Source organism: Myotis daubentonii, chromosome 3 (assembly GCF_963259705.1).
Source record: "Myotis daubentonii chromosome 3, mMyoDau2.1, whole genome shotgun sequence".
Lineage (NCBI taxonomy): Eukaryota > Metazoa > Chordata > Mammalia > Chiroptera > Vespertilionidae > Myotis > Myotis daubentonii.
In genome coordinates, this window is record NC_081842.1 from 125,712,149 (window position 1) to 125,735,542 (window position 23,394).

General features: G+C 49.3%; 1 protein-coding gene across 5 annotated transcripts in view; it reads right to left on the minus strand.

The window, feature by feature from the left end:
- The window catches only part of SLC22A23 (solute carrier family 22 member 23), a 185,902-nt gene that overhangs the window by 29,905 nt on the left and 132,603 nt on the right, over window positions 1-23,394 (minus strand). For all 5 annotated transcript variants that reach the window (XR_009451905.1, XM_059688456.1, XM_059688457.1 and 2 more), the window contains one exon: window positions 22,168-22,336. Coding sequence is in view for 4 of the 5 variants with exons in the window: in XM_059688456.1 (XP_059544439.1) it covers window positions 22,168-22,336 (169 nt within the window). In the remaining variant the exon portion in view is untranslated. The remainder of the gene's footprint in view (window positions 1-22,167; window positions 22,337-23,394) is intronic.

Here is a 23,394-nt window from a genome sequence, read left to right on the forward strand (position 1 = left end):
ATGAACATGCCTGGGCTGTGGGCTCGATCCCCAATAGGGAGTGTGCAGGAGGCAGCCAATCAGTGATTCTCTCTCATCACTGGTGTTTCTCTCTCTCTCCCTCTCTCTGGAATCAATAAAAACATTAAAAAAATAAACCTAGGTATTTCTAAACCATGTCTAAGCAATCATTGAAGGGCTATATTTGTTATATTTTGTCACAGAGAAACAAATGTTAATAGGATAATTTTAAGTTCAAAAAATGCCTCCAATACTAGCAACCTGACAGTTACTTTCAGTTCTTGAAGATCTGAAGACCGATTTTTCCAGGCCTTACCTATAGAATTAGCTTCATTTTGCAAACTGCAGTAACACCTCCCTGATATGATGCCATAACACAGCAGTTTCCAAGTTCTGGTAACAACAGGTTCCTTTGCTTGCTTTTAGGATTAAATCTTGTATAAAGCACCAATAGAAGAAAAACTAGTGTTGTATTATCCATGCATTTTGTATGTTTACATTTATGACAACACTAGAGGACCTGTGCATGGATTTGTGCAGCAGTGGGGTACCTCAGCCTGGCCTGTGCCCTCTCACAATCCAGGACTCCTCGGGAGATGTAGTAGTGCACTAGAGAAGAGCCTGAGCAGGGCTGGGCACCGTGCTGCTCCCACTTATCCCAGCCCTGCTGTACCGCCACCTCTGCCACTGGGTAGTGCTGCCACAGAGGCGGGAGAGGCTCGAGCCGCCACAGCTGTGTTCACCAGTTGTGAGCCTGGCATCTGGCACCCGTCGATGTAGTAGTGCGCTAGGGAAGAGCCTGAGCAGGGCTGAGCACTGTGCTGCTCCCACTTATCCCGGCCCTGCTGTACCGCCACCTCTGCCACTGGGTAGTGCTGCCACAGAGGCGGGAGAGGCTTGAGCCGCCACAGCTGTGTTCACCAGTTGTGAGCCTGGCATCTGGCACCCGTCGTCAGGCAGCTGAGCGGTGCTCCAGCTGTGGGAGCGCACTGATCACCAGGGGGCAGCTCCTGCGTTGAGTGTCTGCCCCCTGGTGGTCATTGAGTGTCATAGCAACCAGTCAAACAGTAGACTGGTCGAACAGTTGACAAGTTGTTTAGGGTTTTATTAGTATACTAGAGGCCCAGTGCATGAAAATTCATGCACTGGAGGGGGGGTTCCCTCAGTCCGGCCTGCCCCCTCTCACAGTTCGGGAGCCCTCAGGGGCGGGAGGCAACCTGGTGCTCAGGGGAAGGCAACACCCCCATCACACCTCTGCTGCTGCCACTGCCAGCAGCGCAAGCCTTGGCCAGCCCTGGTTACCTGAGCCTCAGGCGGCCCTGGGTGGCTGGGGGGCTGAGAGGCAGGTGTGAGGCAAGGCTGGGCCCCTGGGGGCAGGCCCAGCCTTGCCCTGTGCCTGCTGCCCTGGTGGGGCTGAGGGGACTGGGCACCGCCATCTTTGAGGGTGGGGCAGTCAATTAGCATATCCCTTCCTTATTGGCAGTGGGCGCCACCATCTTTGAGGGTGTGGCAGCCAATTAGCATATCCCCTCCTTATTGGCTGTGGGCGCTGCCATCTTTGAGGGCGGGCCAGTCAATTAGCATATTCCCTCCTTATTGGCTGTGGGTGCCGCCATCTTTGCGACGGTGTGAGGGTTAATTAGCATATTAGATAGGATATATAGATTAACAAGTCAAAGAGAACAATGTTCCTGTTTGGAGCAGGGTCAGCTCACTTTTCTTGTAAAAGCCCAAATAGTCCATATTTAGACTTTTTAGAACCATAAGGTCTCTGCCATAACTCCTCAGCTCTGCCTGGAGTGCAAGCAGCCAGAAGGCATGCGCAGGGTGGGTGCTGCTGTGCTCCCTGAGGATTGCATTGTAAAATGGCGGTGGCCCTGACTGGAGAAGCAAATACTGGAAATCAAAGTCATAGTCTTTGTCAGCCCAGTGCTTCATTCAGTCACCACACGGGAACAGGAGTCCTGATCGGCACTGATAAGAAGTCTTCATGGTAACCACCCAACACCTCCCCTGCAAGCTCAGAGTCTCTAATTAAAGTAATTTAGAAGCTGGAAAACGTTATCAGAGGAACATTTTTATTTCCAAGTCACATCACTAATGGTATCTAACAACTGCTCTCTCTCACCTAGCTGCACAAAAATCAAGTTTCTACTTGCTTGCGACTGCCTGTTGCAGAAACAGCCAGGCAGGTTCCCACTGAATTTGGGGGTACATTTGGGATGGTTTAATCTGAACACCAATCCATGCTGGAGACTTGGGGGACTTGTTAAAGAGCCCCCTCTTGCACAGCTGCACGGAGGTATGGGAGGGTTATGTGATGGCCCAGAGCTTCAAAACAGGATCAGAAAGTCTCCTGCCTTTTCATCTGAGAGCCCAATGGGAAAGCCACTAAAACATATGTTTCAAATGGTAGGCACTCACTTAAAAAAAGTCAAAATTAATGTTTGCTTTGCTGGCCTGTAGTTTTTACAAATCAATTTTGAGAACTATAATGCAAGCAAAGAGAAACATTCAGAATATATAGATGCTAAATAGGTATTCATGTCTGGCTATGTTTTTGTCAGATTTTTTTCTTTATAACAACATAACCTAACCCAAATGCCAGCCTTTCTATCGCTCATCAATATTATTTCCATCTTTCTGATCTATTTGGCTTTAGTGTCATTTTCTAATTTCTTGACATGGACACATAGATCATTAACTTTAACTCTTCCTTTCTAACGTATGAATTCATGCTTCAAATTTTCTTTTTTTTTTTTATTGATTAAGATATTACATATGTGTACCCTCTACCCCCCCCCCCATCCCCTCACCCCCCCGTTGTCCGTGTCCATTGGTTAGGCCTATATGCTTGCATATAAGTCCTTTGGTTGATCTTTCCCCCTTGCCCCCACCCTCCCCTACCTTCCCTCCAAGGCCCGACAGTCCAATCAATGCCTCTCCGTCTCTGGATCAGTCCTTGTTCATCAGTTTATGTTGTTCATTATATTCCACAAATGAGTGAGATCCTGTGGTATTTATCCACTCTCCAGTTCCATCCATGCTGTGGCAAATGGTAAGAGTTCCTTTTTCTTCTTCCTCTTCTTAAAGAATATCTTTCAGCATTTCATATAATGCTTGCTGGTTTGGTGGTGATGAACTCCTTTAGCTTTTTCTTATCCGTGAAGCTCTTTATCTGACCTTCCATTCTGAATGATAGCTTTGTTGGATAAAGTAATCTTGGTTGCAGGTTCTTGCTATTCATCTCTTTGAATATTTCTTGCCACTCTCTTCTGGCCTGCATGGTTTCTGTTGAGAAATCAGCTGACAGTCGAATGGGTACTCCCTTGTAGGTAACTGACTGTCTTTCTCTTGCTGCTTTTAAGATTCTTTATCTTTTGCTCTTGGCATTTTAATTATGATGTGTCTTGGTGTGGTCCTCTTTGGATTCCTTTTGTTTGGGGTTCTCTGCGCTTCCTGGACTTGTAAGTCCATTTCTTTCACCAGGTAGGGGAAGTTTTCTGTCATTATTTCTTCAAAAAGGTTTTCAATATCTTGCCCTCTCTCTCCTTCTGGTACCCCTATAATTCTGATGTTGGTACGCTTGAAGTTGTCCCAGAGGTTCCTTACACTATCTTCATATTTTTTGAATCTCTTTTCTTTTTCGGTTGGGTATTTTTTGTTTCTTTGTATTTCAAATCTTTGACTTGATTCTTGGGATCCTCTTGTCTGCTGTTGGATCTCTGTAAATTATTCTTTATTTCAGTCAGTGTATGCTTAATTTCTAGTTGGTCCTTTTTCATGTCCTCCATGGTCTCACTATACTCCTTGAGGGATTCATTAAATTTATCGGCGGTTTCCATAAAATTCTTGAAAAACCTTATAAACGTGGCCTTGAACTCTATATCCAGTCGTTTGCTTTCCTCCGTTCCTGCCATTTGTGACCTTTTTCTTTGTCTCCGCATTTTGGCTGCTTCCCTGTGTTGATAGAGTGGCCCTGCACGCCAGGTGTCCTGTAGGGCCCAGTGGCTCAGCCTCCCCAGTTACCTGGGGTAGACACTCTTGGTGCACTCTTGGTGCCTTGGTTGTTGTAGGATCACTGGGAGGAATTGACCTCCAGGCCAATTGGCTGTGGGAATCAGCTGTGTCTGAAGTGGGAGAATGGTCCCCCTCTGACCACTGGGTAGAGTGGCTCCTGGATCTAAGGAGGTGCTAATTCAGCCCCTGCCTGAGGCCACACAGCAGGAGCCACGAAGAGGCTCAGCTGTGAAGCAATGCAAGCCGCTGCGGGGCCTTGGGCCTTCTCTTGGAAGTTCCGGGTCTGCCTGGCTGGGCTGTAGTTAGGTACATTCACATGCAAAAGCCTCTGCCGAAGCCTGGGTGGGGCGGGGTCTCAGGGAGTCAAAGGGTGGTGAAAGCAGCTATGGTGATTCTCCGCGCCCGGAGCCGCGCGTCTCAGTGTCCCGGTAACGGCTGCAAGCACCTCTGAGGGAAAGCCGCTCTCAAGTTCGCCCGCTGCCGCCTGACAGACCAGCCTCTCCCTGTATGAGCCCTGGGTCCCCAGAGACCCGCTGGAACCGGAGTTCAGAGCAGTCGGGAGCTTGTGATTCAAAAAGACAGCCGCGTCCTCAGGCGCCACCCCCTTTCCGCGCGCGCGAGCCGCCGCCGTACCTCTGCACTTCACCTCCGCAGCTCCGCTGGCTCTCAGCGTGCCCCTGTTTTCTTCTAGTTGTAGAAATTTCACTCAGCCAGCCTTCCTGTTGTTCTGGACGATGTTTGCTCTGACCCTTGCGGCATTCTTCAATTGTTGTGTGAGGCGACAATTTCCCGGTGTTTATCTATGCCGCCATCTTCATTCTTTTCTTCAAATTTTCATTTAAGCATCACTTCAGTGACATTTCACAAGTGTAGACATGTAGTTCTTACTGTGATTTGATTCTAAATATTTCATGATTTCTATCAGGATTTTCCAAATATACAGGTTTTGAGATGGGGGTGGTGGTCAGGTTGCACTCTTGCTTCATTAATGTTGCTAAGTCATGACCATAAAACACAGTGTGCACTACTGGCCTCTTTGGTCTCCTTGGGCCTGGCTCTGTGACACAGGATGTGCTTTCTTTGTTCACGTGGGGCTCCGTGTGCAACCTTGAAGCCAGGCTACTCTGTGTTGCACTGTCTTTGCTCTAGTCTGTCTGCGTTGTAGAGCCTGAGAAGCGGGTCACTCTGCCCCTCTGACCGCAGGGGTCAGATCCTGACCTGGGGAGAGCCCTCTGCGAATGGGCCGGTCTGAGCAGCTGGCCCCACGGTGGGTGATGGCAGGGTCCTGGGTGTTGGTCGGAGGCTAAAGAAACTCAGGCCAGCTAAGAAGAGTCCTCAACTTCAAGATGCCCCAGATGACATCACAATGGGACAGGCCACCTTCCATCGCACATGACAGTGGCAGAGCAGGGCCTTGCTTGCTCTACCTGCCTGGGCCTGAGTGCAGGACCAGAGAGGAGGCAGAGGGTTGTGTTCAAGGAGCAGCAAACTGGTAAAACCAGAATGCTATTTATGAGATGAGAGAGGCAGGACCCAGGGAGTGGAGGATGCTGCACATTACGGAATCTAATGAGCAGCAGCCATCTGACTGGAAGGAACCGAAGCAGAGCAGCAGGGTGCTCCCAGGAGGGTTGGGCACAAGATAATGGGTGAGCTCCCATTGGCTACCCAGCCCATCTCCAGAGGCAGACTGCACTGCAGACCACCCTTCCCACAACTGGGTCTATGCTCGCCAGGCACTCTTCTCATGCTTCCTGTGCGACTGATTCTCTCAAGCTTGTTATATGGTAGTAATATCATCCCCATTTCATAGATGGGAAAATTCAGGCACAGAACGGTCAAGGACACAGTCCAGATTCCAGAGCTGTTAGATGGCAGAGCTGGATTCCAACCCAGGCAGCCTGACTCAGGAGCCTACATTTTCCCCCTCAGTGGACAAAGAAACTCACCCCACGTGCCTACATGGTACTCGGATGACTAAAGTTCAGGTGGTACTTTCCTAAGCGATGCTCCTTCAGTGTTCCAGAATGCCACAGGCCCAAAAGCACATGTACAGAATACTGAAGCTCACGTATTTAAATTTGCCTCAAAGTCATAAAGAACTCACTGGACTATCAGCCTATGAGAAAGCCCAGGGACAGCTATTCTAGTTTGAATAATGTGCAGTGTGGCCACATTATGAAAATTTATTGAAATATCTCCTGATGAGTAATAACACCATAACAATTACAAATCCAGCCAACGGCTGAGGACCTGTGAGGAACAAGGGCTGAGAAACTGCGCATGGTAGGCAGCTGGAGGCCATGTCTGCCTGGTGCACGCTCGCATGTGGATGGTGAGAAAGTGACCTTGGGGATGACTTCTGCAACCACAAAAGGTTAATGAGGCTTGGGAGCCGTAGCGGCTTCTCTGGGGGATAGCTCTGCAGTGGCTGCTGGAAGCAGCTGTGGCTACAGGAAAAGGAAATAGTCCATGGAGTGAATAGTGGAACGGGAAGTTTCAAAAACTGGAAACGTTTAATTTTTTCAAGCTCATTATGCAGCAGTACTATTATTACGCCTCTCTACAGATGGGAAAACGGCAAAGAAAGTCCAAGTACACTGCCCAGATAACACAGGTATTAAAGTGGCCGAGCTAGATTGAAAGCAGACAGCCTCACTTGAGATTCTCAGGCTGTGATCACTAAGCTGGCGATTCAGCGAGTCCCAGGGCTTCTGTGGAAAGGAACTGGGCAAAACTGGTCCTGTTTAGTTTGAAAGCCACTGCAGGAAGCAAGGGGCAGAATAAGAGCAAAAAAAATCACTGCTGGGCAGAAGTCTCATCTCCTCGTGGCTGATGGTCCTCTTACCCCAAGGCCAGTGACTGGTCATCTGGAGGCCTTCTCCCAAACATGTTCAGGATGGTTAGAGGGTCCACAGTCCCTAGTCACAATTCCAGAACCCAAAAGCTTCTGAAATCCACAGCCCTTCCCATTCATCTCACTTGGCAATGGAACCTGAACTGACCTGACCTCATGTGGCACAGAATTTCACTGCAAAAATATTGACTATCCGTGCTGAGTAGCCAGAGACTGTGATGAGAGCTTGGCAGTTCTGTATTTCCAATAGGTGATGGGAGGGCTGCCCATGGTGACACAGCATGAGGCGTTTGCCCAGTAACGACACTGGGGGATACCTGCCTGGTTCCCTGAGGCTATCCCAGCCACAGTCAGAGGTGGGATTACCATTGGCAAAGAGTTACAGCTGAGGAAACTGGAGTCAACATCTTTGGCTAGAAAAGTAATTTTTAATTAAGCAAATCACACATAAATCCATACTACTTAAAAATTAAAATATTCCAGAGAAGACAAAAGCCCTCCTTGACCTCTTGTCCCAATCTGGCCCCCCTGCACTGCCTCTTCCCCACGAGGGGCTGACCCCTCGATGGTGGTGTGGACCCTCCAGTCGCCCTGTGGGCACTCACACGCCCATCGACCTCGTGCTTCCTCCGCTATAGCCACTGCCCACTTTCAGTGCAAGATACCAGTTTTGCTCTCAAAATTTCCCTTCCTTCCAGACCGCTACACATTTGCCCACCGACGGGTCCAGGAACCGTCACCCTTGTGTGTTGTACACACAGGTTTCTATCTGGATACACCCACACTAACGATCTACTTGTGAGCAGAGGGCACCACTGCAAGGGTGATCCAGCCTCAGAACAACCTGCACAACCTGAATTTCAGTTCTTAGAACCTAAAGCCACCACACGGTCACTTCCCCTGTGGCCTCAATTATTCTACAAAGCGCCAAGAACTAGAAAGTAAGTGAAAAACGCTTCTGACTGAATAACAAGAAGGTTAAAGAAGCCAACCACTGAAAACAGATTTTCTTCAGAGGAGGACCCCGAGTTCCAGGTTAGAAGTCCCCAGGCCACAGGCAGGGGTGGGGGAGGCGTTTGGAGCAGAGAGGACACGCTGGCTCCTAGAAGACAGCATGGGAAAGCCAGGTGTCCACACCTCCACCAGGCTGGCAGGCACAGGGCCTCACACACTGGGAACCCCTGGAAGGCTCACACTGCTGTACCACAGACATGCCTGATGCCATGATGAACATCCTTGAATCGCTCACCGAGAACAGGCGAAGTTACAACACTGAAAACTTCAGAGTCAGAAAGGGTCTCGGATTTGCACGTGGCCCAGCCCCACAGTGCACAACAGGTGGGCTGAGCCCAGACAATGCCTTCCTGGGGACATCCAGGCAGGGACAGACATGGCACTTGGTCTTTAGACCCCTACACCACTGTCATTTCTCCACATCACATGATGTTTATAGAGCTGTTTAAAAGTAGAAAAAGTATATTTTAGAAAGATATCTACCAAATAGCCACAATAAAGTGTTAATCCTTAAAGAGATGACATTTATTTACATGGAACCATTTTTCCATGGGCATCACGTAAATGTTACCACATCAGGACAGAAACGTGGCCTGTTCCCCTGATTGATGCCACTGGATGTTGTTCCTCAAAGCCCAGTGTCAGTGTGCAATGAAACAAGGCCCTACCCGCCCCTCCTCCGCAGCACCCCCCTCGCCGCTGCCTTCCAGACCACAGCACCTTATGGTTTCATAGTCACGTGCTGCTTCTCAGACACTTTCCCAGCTTTGTCTGCACTCCCGCTTTTTCTACTGTTTGGCTAAGTCTCAAGCCCATCTGATTCACATTCATGGATCTGTTTTCCATCTTAGTCCCTGTGACCTGTAACTCCATAGAATCAGTCATTAAAACTCAAGACTTGATCCTTTCTTAATACTATGAAGCTGATATTTTTTCCTTGACATTTAAGAATAAAACCAAGCATTCCTTCTACCCAACTGGAGGATCTGACAGACAGGTGTACCACCTGGGCTGCTTTCCTGCTAACTCATTTACCACCTGTCCTGATAAAATGCCAGCATGGCGTTCTCTACATTTTAGCATATCTGTCCTCTTTGAATTACATGAGAATATTTACTCAAAATATATAGAAAGGAAATAAGATGAACTGCAAACACCCTGGAATTTATCTTCAAGTCACTTGTTTTACTGAAGTGCTTAGTTTTATAACTCAGTGTAGACAGGTATGCCTTCGTGTTGTGATGCAACATTACATCATTCCTGGAATAAACATGTACTGAGCATGCTCAACCTGCCAGTCAAGAAAAGCATGTAGATTAACAAATGCCTTACAGGTAAGAGCTTCTATCAAATAGGTTGCCCAATGCAGAGGGAAGGACACTGTGAGACGGGGGAGGGAGGGGGAAGAATCACGGAGGGCGCTGTAGGACTGAAGCTTCCCTGAACACGTCTATGAAGAAAGTCTTAGACTGTAGGAAGGTGCTTTGGATTTACAGAGGTGATTCTAGCTATTATTTTGGGGTTCTACCAAGTATCACAGTCAATATGAAATTCTGAAAAGATTCTCCAAATTAAAAAAAATAATTCAAAGTCTAGCATTGAATTAAATACCAATTGGGAGAATATTTTTAAGTTTCTGGTTCAAAGCTCTTACAAAATATAGTATTGGACAAGCAGATAAGTTTTCACTTGGATTTTTTTTTAAAAAAAACTAGTTCTGTTTTTAGAGAAGTAGGTTCAGGTCAAGAGATAGCAAATGGACATGAATTAGCTCTTTAAAAATGTCAAGTTTATGATTTGAGTCAAACTTAGTAATTTAGAGAGAAGAGCTGAATATCATGTAATCAAAAAAAGTTACGCCCTGGCTCTTCTGCCCTGGTTTGCTCAATGGTTAGAGTGTCAGCCAGTGGACTAAAGGGTCTCAGGTTTGATTCCCAGTCAATGGCATGCACCTCAGTTGCAGGCTCGATCCCAGGCCCCAGGGTGTATATGGGAGGTAACCAATTGATATGTCTCTCTTACATCAATGTCTCTCCCTTTCTCTCTTTCTGTCTCTCTCTCTCCTTCCCTCCCACTCCTCCTCTCCCCCCTCCCCTCCACACTCTCAAAAAAAAAATCAATGGAAAAAATATACTTGGGTGAGGATTAAAAAAAAATAAATTTAAAACAAATTAAAAAATTGGCTCTTAGGATGGTTAAAACCCAATGTTTTCCCAATGCAAATGAACTCTTCTTGCAAATCTCTTTGTAAAACAAGGAATTCTTTTATTTAAATGGCCATCCCACTAATTTGCCACATACACTGACACCATTGATTGGCTCTATTGCTTTTCCAAATAATGTATATGCAAGCTCCCTACTTCTTTTACTATAGAAATGTGGAGGGAACATATCAGGAATCTTGGGCTTATAAACCAGTTTTGTGACTGAGCAGGTCACCTAACCCTTCAGGCCTCAGTTTCCCCACATCTGTAGAATGGGTGATAATGGGCAACGGATGGTGGAATGATACTAAGGCCTCACTCAGCTCCAACATTCTCTATCGCGATTTGCTTCAAGGGACTAGTGGTAATGGCTGCCTCTTTCTGGAAGGTACGAAAAATGCTGATCATGGCATCGCACTGAACAAACGTTGTATTGATGCTTTCGGTTTTGGCCATGCGGAATGAAGGCAGCACTAAGATGTGTTTGGAGCTAGCCTTTTAGATTAAGCAACTCTGAATGTGTAATAATTGGGAACATTTAAAATCTTTCTCAGTGAATACTGCAAACATGAATACTAGGAATTCAGCAGAAAAAATTCTGTAGCTGGGTTAGTTTTCTCCACTTTCTCCCTCCTTGTGCTCTTTCTCCTTCTGTTTTTTTGTGTGTTTGTTTTGTTTTTGTTTTTTTACCACATAAGCAATTATCAGGCTGCAGAAAGTATATATTCCATGGGGCATTCAAAATGTAATGCTGCAGGGGGAATTAATCTGGCATTTTTATAAATGATAAAAATAAATGTGATGTTGAAAAACAATTTGAGGAGGTAAGTGGGCAGAAGGAACAATGAAAGGGTTTATGTTGCTTTTCTCAAAATGGAGTTTTATTGGGGCATCTGTCTGAGCAGCCTGTTTAAGGCGCCCAGTCACCCCTCTCCCCGGACCGAGCTCCTCCTGCCCTGCCGGCTCCCATCTTACCCAGGCAGGAGACAACGGAGCCGAAGCCACACACTCACTGACTGGTTTACCCTGTGGCGCTGCTGGCTTTGCCCTAACCTCATACAAGGCTCTGGAAAGCAGCCTCTTGCCTCTGCGGTGCTCCCTCTCCCAAGTTCCGCAGAAACAGGCACAGCTGGCCACCGAAGCCCAGCGACTGAGGGCAGCCGTGCTGATCTGTCCGGATTCCCACTTCCTGTGACGCTGATGTGTGCTTCGCCAGTCCCCAGGGATGGGAGCTGGGCCCTGGCCTCTCTTTAATCACCCACGTGGGCTTGTGCCAGCTGCTGCAGCGACTGCTTAGCAGCGATCACGAGACACCTGTCACCAGAGGGCCATCTACTTGACTCCTGCCAGCCGCCAACAGCTCAATGCCTCCACTCCCACAGAACACACAGACCCTGAGGTCAGCCTGCTGGCAGGGCCCAGTGACCCCTCCTCCTCGGCGGGGGTCGTGAGAGGCGGTGCTGGAGCTCATTCTGGGCATGGGGACAGGGAGGACAAAGAGGGGGCCCTGGAGTCGGTCGCGCTGGCCTTTGGAGCAGAGGCTACACCTCCCCCACCCCCGACCCAGCACAGGCCTTTCTCTGCTTCTACCAGGAAGCAGTCTTGTTGACCACAGGGGTTCCTGCTATTTTATGTAATCTCTGTATACTCAGAAGTTGAAAACTGGGCAGCCTCTTGCCTGAGGGCTCCCTAAAATTCCATGCCATCAGCAGCTCCCAAAGCACCAATGTAGAGGACATTTTTATCTCACTTTTAGTTGTTCCTTCTTGGTTCGGAATAAAATGTTGACCACCATTTTTATTTATACTTTGCCTTTGGTCAGCATTACCCACCTAGATAATTTTTAAACAAATAGAATTCGACTAAAAAAATTGTGTTTGCTTTAAGTTTCCTATAAGTCTCCCCAAATTAATTATCTGATAACCTATAAAAAGAATTATTGCAGATTTATTTGAGTTCCCAGAGACTATATATTAGCAGTTCTCAACCTGTGGGTCGTGACCCCTTTGGCGGTCGAACGACCCTTTCACAGGGGTCGCCTAAGACCATCCTGCATATCAGATATTTACATTATGATTCTTAACAGTAGCAACATTACAGTTATGAAATAGCAACGAAAATAATTTTATGGTTGGGTCACAACATGAGGAACTGTATTTAAAGGGCCAGAAGGTTGAGAACCACTGCTATATATGCTTTTTATGATCCATTGCTTCCAGTTTCCTCTGAGGAAAATATTCTCCTGTGTGGCTAAGTGTTGGTATAATGGAATTTGCATCCCCCCCGGTATGTAGGGAACCTCTCAGCCCCATTTTATCTGGAACAGCGTTGACATAATGTGGTACTCTGCTCCCTTTTGAAATGAAACAATTTTTAAAATCCTCACCCAAGGATGTTTCTATTGATTTTGAGAGAGAGAGAGAGAGAGAGAGAGAGAGAGAGAGAGAGAGCAGGGGTTGATGTGAGAAACATGGATTGGTACACACTCTGACCAGGGATTAAACCTGCAACCTGGGTACATGCCCTGACTGGGAATCAAACTCGCAACCTTTTGGTGTACAGGATGATGGTCTAACCAACTAAGTCACCCGGCCAGGGCTGAAATAAAACCATTTAAAAAATATATATATATATTTTATTGATTTCAGAGAGGAAGGGAGAGATAGAAACATCAATGATGAGAGAGAATCACTGATTAGCTGCTTCCTGCACATCCCCATTGGCCTGAGCATGTGCCCCGACAAGGAATCCAACCATGACCTCCTGGTACACAGGTCGACACTCAATCACTGAGCCATGCCGGCCAGGCGGGCGGGCGAAATAAAACCATTTTTGATGGAGGAAGTGTGTGCGGGCAGAAAAAAAGGCTCATAACTGCTGGAATGAATTTTAAAGGGTCTTGTAAAATCATTTCAACAATGCAAGAATAAAAATGGATTCATCCACCTAAATTTTTATTAAGCCTCCATTAGGGGAAGGAGTGAGACACTCCCCGAAGATTTTCAAAGATGTTTGTGTAAACGTTAAGCAATATAAACTAAATAAAGACGAGAACTGGAAGAGAAAGTTCCTCCCGGGTGAGCAGCTTAGCTCTGTGCCCGCACATATGCTCTTGGCCGCCCAGGAGTCGCCCTCCACCAGCATGTGGTCCCAGGCTGGGGCCCTGCAGCACCACGGCACTGTGCCCTGAGTCACCCCCTGGTATACTCATTCTGGCTCTGGGGTCCCCTGCTGGCCACCTGGCCGTAGAGGCTGTAAGCATTGTGTGGGAGCCCCAGTTTCTCCGTCCATTCTGGACTGTCTCAGTTCCTATTCCAGAGAGTCAATGGGAGGACTAAAGGGCTATAGAAAGTTCTTAGCAGCACCTGACAAAGCAGACTCTGTAGAAATATTAACAATTATGGCTATTCTGGCCAAAATATTTCTGATGATAGTTAAAAGAGCCAGTGATATTTGGACTATTTACATATTGGAATAGTTGGCAATTTCTTTTCTGGATATTATCTAACTGGAGGCCATTTAAATGTTTTACACTGGCTTTTTCCTGAAATTGCTAAAAATTAAAATCCTTTTAGCATCTTTCCCCCTAAGGGTGTGACTGTGCCGCCCCCTCCTCCCGGGGCACGCTCCAGTTTCCTCGCTTCAAGGTTTCCCTTCCACTGGGGGCCCTGACACCAGGGCTTAGGCGCCACAGTTCCGTGGGCGGCTCCGTCTTTCTCTCATTTCCTCGTGATTTCCCGCACCGTCCTTATCTTCTTCTTGCTTTCCCAGATGTTCGCGGTGACTGCCAGCAGCACTTTCCTCTTGTCAGAATGAAATTCTAGCGAACCGAGTGTGGTTAATAATTCACCGTCTTCACGCATCCCCACCTGCTGTTCTTTCCCCAGGCGGTTCCTGCGCCGCCGCCTGTGTGAGGCTCCGAGGGCTCCTCCCTCACAGGGTCCCTGTGAACTGCCCCGGGAGGGCGTGAGGGTAAGTGCGGCCAGCGCCCCACCTGGCTGCCCGTGCAAGGACAGGTAAGCAAGGTCACGGCCCATCACTTAAGACTCCAGAACACACATGCACATAGGCTTATGTTCTCACAGAGCAGATGAAATGCTTAGATCCAGCACTGAGATTTTGACGCCCTCGTCCACCAGTCCCGGGAATTTCCATGACATCTGTTGTCTGGATGATCAAGACAACTCTGGCCCTAACTGGTGTGGCTCAGTGGATAGAGCATCCGCCTGCGGACTGAAGGGTCCCAAAGGGCACGTACCTTGGTTGCGGGCACATACCCAGTAGGGAGTGTGCAGGAGGCAGCTGATCTATGTTTCTCTCTCATAGATGCTTCTAACTCTCTATCCCTCTCCCTTCCTCTCTGTAAAAAATCAATAAAATATATTAAAAGAAAAAAAAAGGCGGCTCTGTGCTCTGCGGTGGAGCTGGCAAGCACCAGGTCCTGCACGGCGTCACCTGGCCCTTCAAGGACACACGTTTCATTTCCCTGCAGAACCAGAAACCGCTTCTGACGGAGGTGTGTCCACAGCCCTCTGAGCTCCGTTCTGCCCCTCAGCAGCACCTGGCTCCCGAGGGTCCCGTCCCTTATGCAAGACGTCTGGCTTTCTCTTCTGTGATGGGCAGCCTGGCACAGGGCAATAGTCCTTTTCCTAAAAAATTATTTTTAGTTTTTATTTTATTTTTTTAAAAGAGACATCTTTTTAATAAGTCCTTTTAGAATAAAAACTGTAGTTGAAAAAATAAATTTAAAATGTTTTCAAAAAATGATAAATACTGAAAATTTAAGATCAAATTTTTTTAAAAGTTTTTTTCAATTATACTCAACATTCAGTATTACTCTGTGTTAACTGCAGGTGGGGGAGAAGTGTTAGGACAGCACTTCTTGAACTGGGTCTGAGTGACATACCCTGGGGGCGGGGGGCGGGGTCCTAAACCATAACCTCTGGCCCCACACCCAACACTGACTTTGTGTTTCTAACAAGTTCCAGGGTAGTGAGGACGTTGTTGGTTCAGAGGCTGCACTCTGAGAACCACTGACGTCCGAAAACCAAATTTTAATGACTTGCCCACTTTTCTGAGTGCTCCGGGGAACACTTAAAAGAATGTATTTATTTTTATTGATTTCAGAGAGGAAAAGAGAGGGGAGAAGATAGAAACATCAGTGATGAGAGAGAATCATTGATTGGCTGCCTCCTGCACGTCCCCCACTGGGGATCTAGCCCGCAAACCAGGCATGCACCTTGACTGGGAATGGAACCAAGACCTCCTGGTTCATGGTGGATGCTCATTCACTGAGCCACACCAGCCAGGCTCTGGGGAGCTTTTTGATGCCCTGGTTTCCCCTGCTAAACACCAGAATAATCCCACTGCCTACCTGCCCTCCCTAACCCAGGAATATTTTGGTTAATGGAGCCTCACACTTTCCCAGAGATTTGTTGTTGATCTCCGGGAAAGTGTGTCCCTAACATTTTAAGACCTGTGCATTAGTGTATGTCACAGCGCATCAGCCGCCTTGCCAGGCTGTTCCATGGGGCAGGACAGTGTCCTCCATGTTTATGATGACCCCTGACACCCAGAAACATTGCTGGAAGAAGGGTGCACGCTCTCATGTACAGTGAGAGCCCTCAGGGGAGCTTACTGAATGGCATCACAACTGTCCCCGCACATGCAGACATGGACATTCTTGTTTTCACAAAGCATCACGTGTACTCTGCTCCCTAACTTACATTTTAAGGTACGGTGATGACATGCACTAACATTTTGGGAAAGTGTCACTAACATCTTTATCATCTCTTCGACTTCCTACTTCCCGTTGTTTCCACCAAAATAACCTTTAGGTAGATACCACGTGGGCAGGCTTCTCACTCCCATGTCACTCCTCAACAGTGAGTTCCACTCGGAAAACTCTGTCACCCGCTCCATGTATCCATGTATTACCCTCCTGATTTTCCACCCTGCAGTTTTCCTAGATGTTCTAGTCCAGTGGTTGGCAAACTCATTAGTCAACAGAGCCAAATATCAACAGTACAACGATTGAAATTTCTTTTGAGAGCCAAATTTTTTAAACCTAAACTATATAGGTGGGTACATTGTTATTAACTTAATTAGGGTACTCCTAAGGCTTAGGAAGAGCCACACTCAAGGGGCCAAAGAGCCGCATGTGGCTCACGAGCCGCAGTTTGCTGACCACGGTTCTAGCACACACCTGGACCCCCAAAGGCAGGCCGCAGGCTGTGTGCTGCCTGAGAGCTCTGCACAGGGAGGTGTGTCACCACGTGACCTGGAGCGGGCTGAGCCACCTGGAAGGGACACCTTTTGTACGATCTGTACAATTAGAAGGCAGCTTCCCAGTAGCCTTGCCTTCCATTCTGTCCTCACCTGCCAATTCCTAGCATATCAAATCCGAGTTTTTGCCACCCTATCTTCAGTGGTAGTAAATTCCCAAGCAAGATGACTAGATGAGCATTCCTATCTGGCCCCAGTGCCATGAGGTTCAAAGGCTGCCTGGGTCTCAGGGACCCGCACCCATCCATGGAGTTACCCTCCACCTCTGACAGTGCTTACACTCAGGTAAAAATATTCCCAAGTACCCTCTCTTCTTCTGTTTGCGCTTCACAATGACGTGCCTAGGTTTGACTCTGCAAAGCCTGCGGAAGCACCAACAGCTAAGAAGCACATCCTTCTGTTCTCTTGGGCCACTCAGCCCTGAAAGTCTTCCTTTGCCTACAGCCCTTGGGCAAGCACAGCTTGTGGTTCCCGGACCCGGAAGGTAGGAGCAGCCATAGGCAGCACGTGCAATGACACCAGTTTCCCATCGTAGCTCCACTTGCTAGGGCACTGCATCTCCCCCATCCGGGGGAATCCACCTGTGCTCACCACACCCCCTGCCCAAACTCTCATCCAGTCCCGGGCACATCAGTCCTCTGCTGCCACCTCTTTCCGGCTGGCTTCTCCAGCGCCATGGGCACATCGTTCCAGAGCTTTCTGTAACCCTATAGCTGCTGTAGGGCTATGCACTAATCATGCCTTTTTATTTCCTGTGTTTTTTATGTTTCTTGGAAGGAAATTCCTACATTTAGCAAACAACTAACCTATGAGTGCACCTTTCAAATACAAACCCCGAGATCCAGAGCCGACACCCCCACCACCTCCTCGATGGGGCTCTCGCTCTCTGGCATCATTCCCCTGCCCTAACCACCCAGGGCCAGGTACCAGACAACCAGCGGAGAGTCTGGGTGCCCCACGGCCCCCTGAAGTTATTCAAACCAGCCAACACAAGGCCTGCTCACCTGACTCACCAGTTCCTTCCCTGAGGAAACCACAGTGAAGGCTCCTGCCCCCTCCTTCGCTCAGCCTCCTGACTGACCCGGTGCCTCCTGTGTGGCCCCCCCGTGATGTGGAGCGGCCCTCCTCTTGGGAGCTGAGTAACTACTCAGAGACTTCGCCTCCTGCTCTGTTGGCCTCACCAGATCTGGATGCGAATAAACCCTGTAATTTAATGCAGGCTGTGGTTTCAATCAAGTCTCTGCACTCCTTACAGTGGTTCCCTATTGTCCTCAAGTTCAAAACCCGCCTTTTCGAAGCTCCCCCTCAGCCAGTGATCTCATTTCTGTCACCCTTCCAACTGCTCTCAGGACAGGACTTCACGCTCCATTTCCTAGATGGGCCTCCACGTTTCAGGGAGCTCCGGCCCCATCTCAGCAAACCATCCAAACCCGAGTTACTGCCGTTCCTTATCCCACCCGCCAACGCAGACCCACTGGCAAGCCTCCACGAAGCCACTTACAGGGTGTACCTGGGGTCAGACCCCTTCCAGTCACCCCCCCCCCCCCCCAGTGCAGGCACCACACCACCTCTCACGGGCCAGCCAGTGTGGCAGCCCTCTGCCCCTCTCACCCATCCACGACCACTCGCCACACTGCAGACAGTGACCCCAGAGCATGCGCCAGAGCATATCCCTGACCTGCATAAACCTCCAACGTGTCTTCCGGCTTTTAGAAGAAATCGCTGGGCTTCAGGCCCCAGGTGGTCTGACCCACCTGCGTCTGAGCTTGCCCCCCGCCCCTTTCCCCTCATGTTCCAGGCACACTGGCCTTGCTTCCTCTTCCAGAAAAAACAGTGGGAGCCAGCTGTGGCCCTGGCTGCTCCCGTGTGCTGGGAACACATTTCCTCGCAGAACTGTGACTTCCTCCTTCTGATCATTTATGTCTCAGAAAGGAATGTCGCCTCTTCAGAGCGGCCCTTCTGATCACCCTGCTGTCCCTTGCTGTCCCCGGCAGCGTCTCACCTTCGTCATGTGCTGGTCAGTGAATCCATGCCCTTCGCTTGTTGATGGCTTCATGGTCAGTGGGCTCCCTCCCACCCCACTGTAAGGGAGTTTTCACGTGAGTGGGGACCTGCTCGTATGCATGTGCAGTATCTAGAATACTTAGTATCTAGAACAGCAATTGGTGTGGGGTTGTGGTAACTACTTAATAAGTTAGTTCATTAACTTACCTCTCAGATTGCCTATTTTCTGGAGTTCCTGGTATGCAAGCTCCCCAATTTATAGTTTTTGGCCCTTGTGATGAGCTCTGTGAATTTTGCCTGTGAGCTTATCCTTGGTGAACATTTCTTTGGAGTGAATCTTGAGTGCCTGGCCCCAGTGGTTCTCCCCTGCGGGGGTGGGGTGGGGGGGTCCATTTGGCCTTGAGGTTCTGAAGAACTCACTGGTTCTTACATTAACGTTGGAGCCTTGGAATTTAGAACACACAGCATGTGTGGTGCAGACATCGAGGCTCCAGTTTCTATGGATGAACTCTTCCACCCTCAGCTCCGTTTTCACCAACAGTTCTGACCCCTGGTTTCATTTAAGGGCCCTGATTCTAAGAGATAGGGCCTTAGATCTCAGCTCCAGCCCCCTGTGCAGGTGCTGAAGTCCAAGCTCCTTTTTCCGGTTCGGATGTCCTGCAGCTGCCTGGTCAGTCCTGCTCAAATGCTCTGCTTGGTCTGGGCCCAGGGAACTCCCAGGGCTTGCACGGAGCTCAGTGCTGTGTAACACTTTGGCTAATGTGTATCTTATTCGGCATCTGTGTGTGTTTGGAGGGTCCCTGTCAGCTTAGCCCACAATTGGAACCAGAAGATCCCTCCAACCCCCGTCCACCTCTTTGTTGTTACCCAGGACCCTGGTTGTGGCGACTTGTGTCATACAGTTTGGTTTATGACCCTTGTTCATGCACAGCTCTTAGAGTCACTGCAAAGCACCAAGGGCACTGCTGGCCCCCTGGGCGCACAAAATAAATACCTGCTCATTAAAGGAAAGCAAGTGACTTTCAATATTTTGTCACCAATAGCTGGTCCTGGGACTGGCGCTGCAGCTCACCACCTCCCCCAGCAGCCCACGTCACCCTGTCAGACCAGAGCCTGGGGAGCCACAGCTTCCCGCGGCAGCGATGGGAGGCGGGAGGGAATCAGAAATGACAAAAAAGGAGAGGCAGTGCAGTGGCCTTTAAAAGCCAATGACTGTTACGGAGGCTTTCGATCTGCTAGGTGAAATGGAATACGTCTCTCCCTCCTGGTGTCTTCACCTGCCCGGTACTGCCAGGCTGCCAACATGCTAAGAGGTGATATAATCATCGTAACAACAGTAGCTAATATTAGTGAGCACCTGCTGTAGGCCAGACATGTGCCAAGCACCTTAAATAATAATATAAATAAAAAATAATGCCGATTACGATCACAGCCGTTAACATGTGTGAGCAGAGCAGGTTGATCCAGACGGCGGTGCCAGAGCAGTAACTACTCGGTGCCAGTGCACCGGGACATCCGTTCATCTGTCTGTCCACACACACATTTTACTTGTCAGAGTACCCTGGATACCCTTTCCACTGTAGAGTTTTGTTTCAAATAACTCTCCTTAGGTTTGATAATGTACGTAAGTACATGAATGCCTTGCCTTGCCTGTCATTAACCCTGATGCATTTTAAATTGAAATGAACAAGAATAAGACAAATCACGCCCCCTCCCCAGCCCTTTCCCACGTGGGCCAGGACCCCAGGCCCATTCCAGGGAACCCTTCTCTGCCATTTCTCTCCATCAGGTGCCCTCCTACCTGGGACAGGTGGGAGCAGAACCAGGGCTGAGACTCAGAGCCTGGAGGTAATGGAGACACCCTGTTTGCCCTCACAGGAGTGTGGGTCTCCAAAAGGCTGTGCCTACCTGGCCCAACAACCCCCAGGGGCCAGGAGACAGCACTTCTGCCCTTGGGTGCTGTGGAGGCCAGGAAGTGAGAGGAGGGAGGCGGAGGATGCCAGACCACACGGAAGATGCTCTAGGGCAACGGGGCTCCTCTCCCAAGACAAGTGGATGGCAGCCGAGGGAAGGTGGGAGACAGCACAAGCGCTGGGTTTCAGGGCCAGCTGGGCGCCTCAGTTTTGTCATCTTCTCGGTGGGGTGGTGGATAGGAAGACTGAATGGTCTACTCTTTGTGTAGTGCTAGCATGTGCGTCTGGCATAGAGCAGACACTATATAAACACTTGTTAAATAAATAAATGCCCCAAAGTACAAAACAAGCCCAGCCCGGCCCCGGGCGCAGGGAGGAACAGGAAGGGCTTCCTCTGACTGATTAAGGGAAGAGCTGCCCACTGCTTCCTGCTCTGGGGAAACCATTTCATTCTCTGCCTCTTATTTTTAAAATATTTTCATTGATTTTTAGAGAGAGAGGAAGGGAGAGGGAGAGAGAAACATCCATCAGCTGCCTCCTGCACATCCCCTACTGGGGATCTAGCAACCCAGGCATGTGTCCTGACCAGGAATCAAACCGGCAACCCTTTGGTGCACGGGAGGACACCCCAACCAACTGAGCCACACTGGCCAGGGCCATCCTGCTGGAGGGAGCAGGATCTGAAACCTGTGTGGTTCCTGCGGGAGGACCTCAGGTCTAGAAGCCTGGCAGAGGCGCTGGTGGGAGGAGCGCGGTGTGGCCGCTGTGCGATGGGGCCCTCGCCAGCAGATGGCCTTTAGGCTCCTCGCTGCTGCTGAGGCTCTTGGGCTCTAGAGGAAAAGGAGCCTCGCTCACCGACTTTTATCTGCTGGGGGTGACAACCTGGGGGGTGGCCCTGGCAAAGTTAAAGGCAGGGGCTTTCTTCTCCTCCCTGGCACCTTTGAAAAAAGGAAGCCCCAGTAGTGCCCGCTCCGCTCTGTGAACAAAGCTGAGACACACTGACTGACTTCTTGCCGGACATCTGGTTGCCACTGGTGACGAAGGAATAGAAATAGCACAGTATTATAATCTACGCGACAGTACCCTGTACTTGTGGGGAAGCAAGAGTGTTGGCATGGGGTGTGGGGGTGGGACGGAAGGCAAAGAAAGAGAAGGGTTATTTATAAAAAGGTCAGGACACTCCTTTTTTCCCTAACAACTGTCTAAGAGTGGTGGTTTCCAATCTCAGCTACACGTTAATCCCCTGGGAGTTTTAAAAATCTAGTTGCCCAGGTCATAGCTTAAAACCTGTGTGCTTAGCAGTTTCTTTTTTCCTAAAGTCAGCAAGCCCCAAACTTAAACCTTAGAAATGGAAAAGGCACACGTGGCCCTAAAATTCCTCCTGAACGTGTCAGAGCAGGGCGAGCAGACTCCCCCACAGGACCACACAGCAGCTGTTCCCAGCTCTGTGGGCCACACAAGCCTGGGCTGCAGCTGCTGGGTGGCGACCGAGGGCCCGGCACTTGCCCCTCTGTAGTCCAGAGGAGACCAGGTGGCTTTGCTGAATTTCCTTGAACATCTCCCAACCCAAGGATCCCCCCTTCGCAAATCCATTCATGAAAATCACATCGGAATAACCCAGCGAATAGGTGTGACACCAGACTGAGAAGAGCACGTGGTCAGAGCTGGTAAATGTCTCTAACAAGACATTTAAAAAATAAATAAAATAAAATAAAAAAGAAAGAGCAACATTCCCTCACAACACACACGCTGACACAAGGGGGAGATTGGGGATAGTGGGTCCCAGCCCTATGCTTCCTCTGTGTCTCCTGGGGTGGGCGCGGCCTTCCGCGTGCGGGCAGCTGCATGGGCAGCCTGCGGGGATACTCACGACCAGTACAGCAGCATGAGCAGGAAGGGGCAGATGATGAGTGCCTGCAGCACCTGCCAGTCCCGGCACAGCGCCGCCAGCCCGGGCATGAGGAGCTGCCCCGCCATGGCCACGAAGCTGGCCACCATGGTGATCATGAACCGTTTTCCAGGGGGACACAGCTCTATTCCTGGAACACAGAAAGGACAAGAGAGACATGAGCATCCTGCCCCTGGCCTGGGGGAGCCACGGGGGCACCGGGGCCAGTGCACTTCTTAACCAACCAAGAACTGTCAAATCGGGGTTATTTGCTGGTCATCTGAGAGCCCTATACAGTAAGTCAAGACCCTCATTTTTACAGCTAGATGAGCTGAGGATCAGATGGGGAAGGGAGCGAGATCATTGCTCAAGGTCACAGAGCAAGTCAGTGGCAAAAGAACATTATAATTCAGAGTTGCCTAGTCCAGAAGCTAGCAAACACTGCAAGGGGGCAGAGTGTTTGCATAGCACATTATTCTCACTTCTGCTCTCTGGAGGCCACTGCGTGTCTTGTAGAGTGGACTCTGTCGTGCCCGCCTGTCGCCACTCCTTCCCTCTACCAGGCTGTATTAGGGGACCCTCTCATTCTCTGCACAGGGCACCCAGGAGCACCATCTGCTCACGCCCACCCACCTGCACGTCCCTCCTTTTGAACAAGACGAAACCCAAACAGTATAGCTAGCTGACTTGGATCTTGTGATGTTCTCATGGGAAGCTTCTCCCCACGGGGGCTCTCTGTCCACTGTGACCTGGGTGTGATGCTTCCCTCTCTCTGGTCCTATCAGGTAGATACCATGGCGGGGGTGGGGGTGGGGGTGTCTGTCTGATCTTCACAGCTCCAAACAACACCAGTGTCTGCCTCCACTAAATGCCTACTGGATGGAAGGACACCATGGTCCCTCCTGTTTGCAAGAATCTAGGCTCTCAATTTGACCCGGAGTCAAAGATGGTCCCCAACTTAGATGGCAGCGCCCAGCTGCCAACCAGTAGAGACCCGCTACGTGAGCTCCTGAAACAGAGGTAAGTCCTCACACTGCAGCAGACAGCAGGGTTCACGTACTTTAGAACACACAAGTTCGTTTGCTCTTCTTCTCCCTAAAGCTGGCTTGCCTTTTTTGTTTTTAACTGTAGGTAAAATGAACCTTTTTTTTTTTTTTTTTTTTTTTTTTTTAAAGAAGACTCTCAGGAGAAAGTACTTTTCATGCATCT